This window comes from Labeo rohita, chromosome 24 (assembly GCF_022985175.1).
Source record: "Labeo rohita strain BAU-BD-2019 chromosome 24, IGBB_LRoh.1.0, whole genome shotgun sequence".
Classification (NCBI taxonomy): domain Eukaryota; kingdom Metazoa; phylum Chordata; class Actinopteri; order Cypriniformes; family Cyprinidae; genus Labeo; species Labeo rohita.
Window position 1 is genome coordinate 14,474,175 of NC_066892.1, and position 10,671 is coordinate 14,484,845.

Sequence of the window (10,671 nt, forward strand, 5' to 3'; positions counted from 1 at the left end):
CTATCTGTCTATCTGTCTATCTGTCTGTCTATCTATCTATATCTATGTCTATCTATCCACCTACATGTCTATCTGTCTATCTATCTATCTATCTGTCTGTGATTCTATTTATCTATCCACCTATCTATCTGACTGTCTAACTATCATCTGTCTGTCATTCTGTCTATATATCTTCATCTATCTACGTATCTATCTATCATCTATCTATCTAGCTCTATCTATCATTCCATCTCAATCTATCATTCTATCTACCTACCTTTCTATCTATCATTCTATATCATTCTATCTTTCTGTCTGTCCACCTACATATCTATCTTTCATTCTATCTACCTACCTTTATCTATCTATCTATCTATCTATCTATCTATCTATCTATCTATCTATCTATCTATCTGTCTGTCATTCTATCTGTTGTTCTTTCTATCATTTTATCATTTCATTGTTCTGTCTATTCATCTATTGTCCAGTCTGTCTTTCTGTGCTATCTATCTAGCTATCTCTCTTGTTCTTTCATGATTATTTAATGTTTCTAATAATGATGTTGATAATTGATCATTCAAACCTAAAAACTAATGAAATGTCCTTAATTAGCATTTTGTTATTTTCAGTGTGTCTGATGCCAGTGGTCAGCTGTTGGTACAGGAAGTGGCTACCAGTCCACTGACCCAGGATTTGCTGAATTCCACTGTGAGAGACATGATATCTACCTCAACAACCACAGTATCATTACATAATGCGCAACTATCTGTGAATTCAACATTTTTGTATGTTTTGTTTACAGGACTGCTATATTTTAGATCAAGGTGGCAGCTCAGTAATGGTCTGGAAAGGAAAAGCAGCATCAGAGGAAGAGAGACACTCAGCACTGAGTCGGGCAGTTGTGAGTATCTGTGTTTGCATATTGCATTATTATGCAAAGTAGTATTTTTATTTAAAACCAATTCTCTATTGTGTCATAATTGGTGCACACAAATATTTGTTCCTCAGGGCTTTATAAAAGCAAAGAACTACCCATCCAACACTAAAGTGGAGGTTATGAGTGAAGGAGGAGAGTCTGCCATGTTTAAACATCTCTTCAAATCCTGGAAAGAAAAAGGTCAAACTCAAGGACTGGGAAAGACCCACTCAGTCGGGAAGATAGGTGATTCATCCTTCAGCTTTATTTCTCATGTGAGATGTCGTGTTAGTGTATGCATCATATTTGATTGTGTCAGTGTGGTGATTGCATACACACCTGTTATTGCAGCTAAAGTGGATCAGGTGAAGTTTGACGTCATGGAGCTTCACGCTCAACCAAAGCTGGCTGCTCAGGAGCGGATGGTGGACGACGCCTCAGGACATGTTCAGGTCTGATAAAATAGTAATAACTGAACTCAAAAGTTTAGGATTTGTTACTAAACCACAACAAATATCTACTCTGTTTTGTGTTCAGGTTTGGCGCATTGAGGATCTTGAACTGAAGGAGGTGATTCCAAGCACATATGGACAGTTCTATGGAGGAGACTGTTATCTAGTGCTGTACACCTACAACAGAGCCAACAAACCACAGTACATCCTCTACATGTGGCAGGTGAGGAGCATAACATGCATACTGTCCTACACAATATATACTGAAAGTATAGTTAGTGTCTTATGATCTGGATTTGCACATTGGGGACCCTATGACATGAAGCACGTGTTCTCCAGGGTCGCCATGCCACACAGGATGAGGTGACGGCATGCGCTTATCAGGCGGTGAATTTGGATAACAAATACAATGGAGCCCCAACACAGGTCAGAGTGGTCATGGGAAAAGAGCCTAGACACTTCCTGGCCATCTTCAAAGGCAGACTCGTCATTTTTGAGGTGACTGTCCCTTCATTCCTATGGAACATATGACTCTAAATTGTAAATTATTTGATAAACTGAATTATTTCCCACCTTCAGGTACCAAATATTTATTTACTTACTTTGTCTTAGAATATATTATTATGATTTCTAGCCTCTTTGGAATATTATATGAGTTTACGTTTTCTTAAAGTATGTATTAATAAATACTACATTCTTAAAGGGACAGTTCACCCAAAAATGAAAATTACCCCATGATTTATTCACCCTCTGTCCATCATAGGTGTATATGACTTTCATTTTTCAGACAAATCCGATCAGAGTCCTTCCGAGCTTTACAATGGTAGTGAATGGCTGTTGAGATTTTGAAGCAAATTAAAGTGCATCCATCCATCATGAAAAGTACTCCACATGGCTTTGGGTGTGTAAAACGCTTTAAATGTGGATATTTTTCTTACACAAATGCATCTATTCACTTTAGAAGGCCTTTATTAAACCCCCAAAGCCATGTGGAGTTCTTTTTTATAATGGATGCACTTTATTTTTCTTCAAAATTTCAACACCCATTCACTGCCATTATGAAGTTTGGAATAGACAGGACATTTTAAAATATAACTCAGATTGCATTCATCTGAAAGAAGTAGGACAGATACCTAGGATGGCTTGAGGATGAGTAAATCATGGGGCAATTTTCATTTTTGGGTGAGCTGTCCCTTTAAGTGCTTTAGCTTTTCAGTGACATGTTGATTGTTTGTTAGGGTGGGACAGGTAGACCGGGTGTTGTGAACCCTGATCCTGGTGCCAGACTCTTCCAGGTCCGAGGGACACATGAGATGAACACCAAAGCAACAGAGGTGCCCACCCGGGCCACCTCTCTTAACACCAATGACGTTTTTCTGCTCAAAACTCATCAGAATGTCTTCCTGTGGTATGGCAAGGCAAGTATAAATATCTATAAATATGCACAAATAAATTAAATATAATAATATATAATTATATTCTAATTAATATAAAACTAAAATATGTAATGTTAAAACATGCAAAACGTAACAGTTATGCTCCGGCTAAAATGTGATAGAATAAACAAACACTACTGGTCAAAATGTGGAATATTTAAGAATTTTAATGTTTTAAAAAGAAGTATTTTATGATCATAAAGTCTGCATTTATTTGATTAAAAAATGCAGTAAAAGCAATTATATTATTATGAAATATTATTACAATTTAAAAGAGTCTACGTAATTTATTCCTGAATTTTCAGCATTATTACTTCAGATTTTAGTGTCACATGATCCTTCAGAAATCATGTCCTGATTTGGTGCTAAATTATTGTTAATTATTTTTTATTGGTGCTCACTTATTAATAATGGTTCTTATTATTATTAAAGCTAAAAACAGTTTTTTGCAAAAAATCTAAAAAATGTTTTTCCAGAATTATTTAATGAGTGGACAGTATTTATTTGAAATAAAAATCTTTTGATTATCTTTACTGTCAATTTTGATCAATTTAATGCATCCTTTCTGTGTAAAAGTGTTAATTTCTTAATTTATTTCTTTTCTTGTGGTACTGCATCATGTTGAAAAACTATTTTCAACACTGCGAATAAAAAAAATGTTTCTTGAGTGCCAATACAGCGTAAGTGGACATAAGAGACTTCTTTTTAAAAAAAAAACAAAAAGCTCAATCATACCAAAATGTTGACTAGTAGTATGTTGGTTAATTCATTAATTCATAATGAATATGCCTCATGTTATATTTTTAAAGTTCTTTATATTTTTGTGTGTTTCTCTCTCACAGGGCTGCAGTGGAGACGAGAGGGAGATGGGAAAAGCCGTAGCTGATTTGCTTTCTGAGCAGGACAAGCAGATTGTGATGGAAGGACAGGAACCAGCTGCCTTCTGGGTGGCTTTGGGAGGGAAAGCTCCATACGCTAGTGACAAGAGGTACAACCATAAAAACAGATAGAGATGAACTCATACATCAACTCAAGTGGACAGTCAATCATTTCCACTCACTTCCTCTGTATCTCTACCAGACTGGAAAAAGAAGTGGCACTTCACGAACCTCGTCTGTTTGAATGCTCCAATCAGACAGGCCGATTCCTTATGACAGAGGTGGCTGACTTCACTCAGGATGACCTGGATGAAGATGATGTCATGCTTCTAGACACCTGGGAGGAGGTGGGTTGTGAGAGGTCATGCTGTCGGCTTCATTTGCATGTGGCTGCAGTGAAATGGCGGTGTTGTTCTGGGTTATGCAAAATATGCAGAAAAAAAAATGGTTGTTGTGCGTATTAAGTTACTCAGAAAAATGTGCTTTCTCCTCCCTCAGATTTTCCTTTGGATTGGCAATTCAGCCAACCAGTATGAGACTCAGGAGTCCTACAGCAGTGCAGTGGACTATCTCAAAACCCATCCAGCCGGACGGGACCCTGGGACACCCATCACCACTGTTAAACAAGGCTATGAGCCGCCCACCTTCACCGGCTGGTTTAATGCATGGGATGCTCACAAGTGGAGCGTGAGTCAAACAGGCCGGAATTGTCCAGCAGGGGGCAGTAATGCACAACAGAAATCAACTAACAAACTAACTGAATCTTGAGAAGTTCAATCCTCATAATCATTCTCACCTAATAATACACCCTCAACATGAAGACATTATGGACCGTTTTACTTTATTAACACATTTTCCTGATGTTACTGAGCAAGATTCTTTTTTATGAAAATGTAATAACTTAATTAACTTGACAAAGAATTAAATTAGACAATTCATTCTCAAAAATGTAATGTAATTTACTCTAAAATATGGACAAAAACTTATGGAAGCTTGTTTCTTCCATAGGGTAAAAATAAATACATTTACATTTTAGTTTATATCTCAGAATTTTAATTTTTGTCTTGTAGTTCTGATATGCAAAGTTAGACCTGTGAATTGTGAAGGGGAAAAAAAAGTCAGAATTGCAATATGAAATCAGAATTCTGAATTACTTTCTTGCAGACTTTTCTTTTTTTTTTTTTTTTTAAATACCTTTAATTTTGTATCCTGTGTTGGAAACAAGCTTCCATAAAAATTACTACAAAAACAGGTTAAACAAATAACCTGATTTCATAATCAGGCCGCAACCATATTTCCCAATCCAGCAAATCAGCATTTTTTTTGTCTCATTAAATATTTAAATATTGCTATTAAAGTAAACCTGGTTCCGAATGCCACTTCATGTTGACTTCAACTACTTTTGTCCACTGTAACACCACATGATATAATGTTACACAAGCAACACGTTTTCAGTTTCACTCTATATTCTAGGGAGGCCTTTCATATGAGGAGATGAAAACCAAGCTGGGTGATATTTCACAAATCACTGTGGTAAAAATCTTTCACCATACTGTTAAAATGCCTGTTATGATGCATTTTAATTGATTCATCTTTTTTCATCAAACTGATTATCTTAGATATCGATATGATCAACACACCTGTGTGTGAAAACTAAACATGATGTCAACCTCGTTTCCTGTAGAATCTCAACAATATCAACCTGAATAAGAAGACAGGAGGAGGAGGGAGCTACAGTGCTCCTGGAGGACCAGGAAATATAAAGTCACATAGTCAGAGGATGGCTTCCTCCATCTCTAGTGCATATGTAGACCAGTCTTCCAACAAAGCAAAGGCTTCTGGGATGGCACATTCTGAGCCGCCTCAAGGAGTGGACCCTGAAAAACGAGAGGTGGGTACATCTGCAATAGGAGAAAAACTTCAAATATAGGAGAAAAAATAAAAAAAGATCATTGACCCTTTGCAAAGACCCCTTTGTTACTGTCGCACTGAATGTAAACAATGCCACTGAACTGAAAGAAACTTGCATCTTTTGCTGACAATTGCTGCTGAAAATGATCAATTATTTGATTTATTTTACATGTTTTGGGTTGTGCTATTCGGTCGGACTGGGAAAAACATTTGGAGTACTGTATAGACTGCCAAAAGTTATAACAAATCAAGGAGAAGAGTGCAAAAAACTGTCTAAGGAACAAAAGGTGTTTGTGGTTGACCAAACTGAACCAGGATTTCCAGGGCAAGAATCTTGACATTTGTGTTAGTTCTTATAATTTCCAGTTCTTCTCTACATGATTTAGCAGCTTCCACGTTTTTCCTATGATTTAGACTGCATAAATTAGCAGAACAACATATTCAGTAGTACATTAATCATGCAATCAATCCTTTTGTTTACATCCGAGTATCGCCAGTATGGCCACTCATCCTGGTAACTGACCAAATTGTGACCTAAGTGCAAACCTTCTATAGCTGGAAAGTAACATCATGCTTATCAGGCAATGACTTTGCAGGCAGCATGAAGGCACCTCATGAAACTAATTTCGGACAGGCTTCTGAGGCAGCGTAATGGTTTAATGATCTGCAACAAAATAGAATGATTTTTAATGATAACGAAACAAATATTAAATTACTATAATGCTGATTTCTCGCTTGAAATAACATCAAAAGTGCAAAAATTTAGTCAGAAATATACATTTACACACAAACTGGTCACCGAACACAACTTTTAGACGCAGTCTATAATTTTTTACCTCAACCGTCATGGAATGGAGAGCACAGGATTGTGGGATATCAAAGGCAATGAAGGATACATCTATGCTGCCTTCAAAATTCGATCAGAAGAAGGGACCTCCGGAGACACGAAGTGAAACAGAATTTGAATTTGGACCTGCCTTGATGCCTTCCAGCAGCCGTCAATACACCATTTTTCAAGTTTAATGCTGCATTCACACCATATCGCAATTACCGTAATTTTAAGATGACAGCAGGTGATGTTCTACAGGGAGCTATTCACACCCGTGGACTATGTCTAAACATAGCGTCTAATGATATTAGGTGGTCAGGTGGTTACAAGTTGTAGCTCTCAGAAAGCTTCTAATTCACAAGTTGCAATTACGAGTTCTACGAAGACGTGAACGCTTTTATAAAGTTGGCATCTCGTAATTACGGTAATTTCTATAGAGGGTATGCATGTGACGTCACTGTCAGCTGGAGTGGCTGCGGCTCTGCCCACTGAGAGGCAAAAAGACTGAGTGGCCCCTTGTGAAAAAAACAGCATATGCTGGTAGGTATGTTTTGATGCTGGGATGCTGGTTAGGTAGGTTTTGATGCTGGTTTAAGCTGGTCCTTTGCTGGTTTTTGCTGGTCATGTTGCTGGTCAAGGATCAGCATGAACCAGCTAAGGACCAGCATAAACCAGCTAAGGACCAGCATAAACCAGCAAAGGACCAGCTTAAACCAGCATCAAAACCTACCTAACCAGCATATGCTGTTTTTTTCACCAGGGGAAGCATTGATTTTAACGCAAATGCTGCGACAGACCACACAAAACACCTCTAAAACCAGAAGAGATTTGACAAGAAACCTGAGGTATATTTTTACAAACTGCTGAAAGCTACTGAAAAGAGAAGCAAATGAATCGCTGCAATTCAAAGAAACAAAGGCAGCAAAACACGGATTTGCAGTTATCATTTCATGTTAATATGTTGAATTATGCAGTAAAATCATATCCTATACATTGTATTGTAGTATATCGTATTGACAAGTCATCAACCAAATATTTACCATCTTAAATTCTGCATAACTGGATGTTTTTAAATAAACACTGACAAAAACTACATACGTTTTTTCTGCTGGATGATATGATGATATATATACCATTGATATAAGTGATCACAGGGGTTTAGACCAACCTATTTTGTATTTACAAAATTAGTTCACAGGCATATTTTCTTTATTTATTTTCCCCGGCATGAAAATCAGACACATATAAGTGTTAGAAAACACAATTCCTGGCTGCATCAATATCCATTGACCACTGGGTATTTGTTACCATTGTATCAGGTTTAGCAACCTTTAGTTTAAACTGATTACAGTTTGTTTTACTGATGTTTTCGCATCTTCCCTATTAAATCCATTCAAGCTGAAGGCTCTTTTGCCACTCAGTCTGGCTGAGGGGGCGTGTCCCGGCGAGAAAGTGACATCAATGCATATCCTCTATATTAATTCGGCGTTGTGATTGGTCAGATGTCAATTAAACTCATGCAGTGAAAAACACATTGCGGAGCAAAGAGAAAACTGACAACGTGATGACAGACAGAGCAGGTTACTTTTACTATGAAACAAAGTCTCAGCTCTCAAATTTTGTCAGTTTTTAAGAAATTATGCATCGTGACTTTAATGCATCGTGACAAATCGCTGTAGCACCTCAGGACAAGAACCGATCATCTCATGAATGGACATTAAAAGTTTTCTTGTTTTAACCACGGAAAGATGTCAATACACACCATTTGTGAAGTTGTAGTCCACCGACATTAATCAAATCTGCTGTCTGGCTTGTCGGACAAAATGGGCAATCCGTGCCTTGTGATTGGTCTGATTGCCTGTCAATCAAACTCACGGAGTGAAAAACACATCGGGGAGCAAAGGAAGAAATGGTAAAGGCTAGAATGGCAACAGCTCTGGCTACTGGGCATGCGCACATCACTCTAACGTTACTTTTGTCACACTGTACAACAACAATACTGTTTTTGTATTATAGTGAGAGCTAAGTTTAGAGTGGGGTAGGTGTAGATGTTAATAAAACACAATCTAATAGGTAGAACAATTAATTTAATTGTTAGGCACAACCAGAGGAAATTGACAATCCACAGACAGACAAGACAGAACTTAGAACTCAGAAGGTAACTTTTGGTATAAAAAAGTCTCTGCTTTCAATTTTGTCTTTTATATATATATATATATATATATATATATATATATATATATATATATAAACAATAAACATACCGTTTTATGGCTCTTAATGTCATGACCAAGCGGCAAGCTCCCGGTCTCCCTCTTGAACTAAAACTGCAATTCATCGGCTGGCTGCAAATCGGAGTCAATCCCATAGACTCCCCATGTTAAAATGCCCAACTTCACAGCAGAAAAAATATGTTTACAGCCTGGTTCAAAAAGTGATTTTGGTCTATATAGCAAATTGTATAATTTTATGATATTAAACCTTACAGTTCTGCATAATTTAGGGCGTGGCCACTTGAGTGACAGGTGGATTGCCGCTGCTGTCACCACCGTCGCGCTAGGTGGGCGTGGTTTCAGCAACCAGCTCCACCCACGTCCCGCCTATTTGCCTATTTTCGATGATCCTGGAGTGACCTGCAGTGACGCGATTTTAAGATGGCGATGGCTGACTCCCGCCCACTAAGAGCTTCAAAAATGCTCTTCAGAAACCTACGGGTGACACTACGTCCATATTTTTTACAGTCTATGGCCATGACAGATCGCTGGTTAAAATCATAGACTGTAAAAAACATGGACGTAGTGTCCCTGACATCACCCGTAGGTTTCTGAAGAGCATTTTTGAAGCTTTTAGTGGGCGGGAGTCAGCCATCGCCATCTTGGAATCGCGTCATTGCACGTCACTCCCGGATAATCGAAAATGGGCAAATAGGCGGGACGTGGGTGGAGCTGGTTGCTGAAACCACGCCCGTCTAGCGCAACGGTGGTGACAGCAGCGGCAATCCACCTGTCACTTAAATGGCCACGCCCTAAATTATGCAGAACTTTAAGGCTTAATATAAATTAAACGGATGAGTTATAAAAAAATTCACCCCCCTCACAGTTGACATGAAGGGCAAAATTAGCTATATAGACCAAAATCACTTTTTGTACCAGGCTGTAAACATATTTTTTTCTGCTGTGAAGTTGGGCATTTTAACATGGGGAGTTTATGGGATTGACTCCCTTTTGCAGCCAGTCGATGAATTGCAGTTTTAGTCACTTCCGTGTTGGCTTCAAGAGGGAGACCGGGAGGTTGCCACTTGGTTAAAATCCACCAGCGTCAATCTACTCTCCGGCATGTTCGGCATTATGATTGGTCAGATCGCCTGTCAATCAAACTCACTGCGAAGTGTCATTTGTGAGGCTAAAAGTCAATTGCAACTACTTAAAAATTCTAGTGAAAGAAACAAGCTTCTATACTTTTAAATTAGGTCTGATCTAAATATATTTTAAAGTTTATTATCTGGTACTTTTTCATTTCAGGAATATTTGACTGATGCAGAATTTGAGAATCTCCTTGGCTGCACCCGTGACAGTTTCCAACGGCTGCCCAAGTGGCGTCAGAACGATCTTAAAAAGAAGGCAGGACTCTTTTAAGGTGGTTTTGCTATATTGAGACAAAGCCTGATCTTCAGACCTGATTATTGTGCTTTGTGTCACCTCTGCACTGCTACTGTATTTATTCAACAAATAAATAAATGTATCTACTCAAAAGCTAACATCACATAATAGAAATGCTATGTAAATATCTTATACCACCAAAATGATTACATCAGAACATGTCTAAATGCTCTTTAGTGCTAATAAAAACACAATGCACGCCAAGTAATGTTTCTGAGATGTTTAATTCAGTTTTAATGAATGCATCACAGCAGTCAGTAAAGCCAGTTCGTTCCTGTTAGGAGGATGTCAGAACAGGACATCAGAAACAGATGTTGTTATGGCTTAATATTGCTGAAGTAGACAGTAACAGTCCGTGTAACAATGTTCCTTTAAGGCACATTAGATAATTTAAGAACGACACAAAAATAGAAATATTTCTAGAAAAGGCAGATAAAAGCAGCAATACCTTAAACCAACAATAGTGAATACAAAACAAACACCTTAAAAAAATATAAAGCACAGCTAATGTTTGTAAATGTATAACTTTTACATTTTTGTACGTTATACATATTTGTAGTGCAACACTTCTACTGCTCTGACAAGATAACTCAATATACGCCTCACATAAT

The 10,671-nt window shown here is 37.8% G+C and overlaps 1 protein-coding gene across 2 annotated transcripts in view; it reads left to right on the top strand.

The window, feature by feature from the left end:
* The window catches only part of vill (villin-like), a 23,454-nt gene extending 13,183 nt beyond the window's left edge, over positions 1-10,271 (top strand). The window contains exons 9-21 of one of the 2 annotated variants that reach the window (XM_051097982.1): positions 609-687; positions 782-880; positions 988-1,141; positions 1,247-1,347; positions 1,433-1,570; positions 1,687-1,845; positions 2,586-2,765; positions 3,626-3,771; positions 3,864-4,008; positions 4,160-4,348; positions 5,135-5,194; positions 5,346-5,552; positions 9,923-10,271. In XM_051097982.1, coding sequence (XP_050953939.1) covers positions 609-687; positions 782-880; positions 988-1,141; positions 1,247-1,347; positions 1,433-1,570; positions 1,687-1,845; positions 2,586-2,765; positions 3,626-3,771; positions 3,864-4,008; positions 4,160-4,348; positions 5,135-5,194; positions 5,346-5,552; positions 9,923-10,036 — 1,771 coding nt within the window. In that variant the 3' untranslated portion in view covers positions 10,037-10,271. The remainder of the gene's footprint in view (positions 1-608; positions 688-781; positions 881-987; positions 1,142-1,246; positions 1,348-1,432; positions 1,571-1,686; positions 1,846-2,585; positions 2,766-3,625; positions 3,772-3,863; positions 4,009-4,159; positions 4,349-5,134; positions 5,195-5,345; positions 5,553-9,922) is intronic. The other variant, XM_051097983.1, reaches the window with a different exon arrangement.
* The last annotated feature ends 400 nt before the right edge of the window (positions 10,272-10,671 follow it).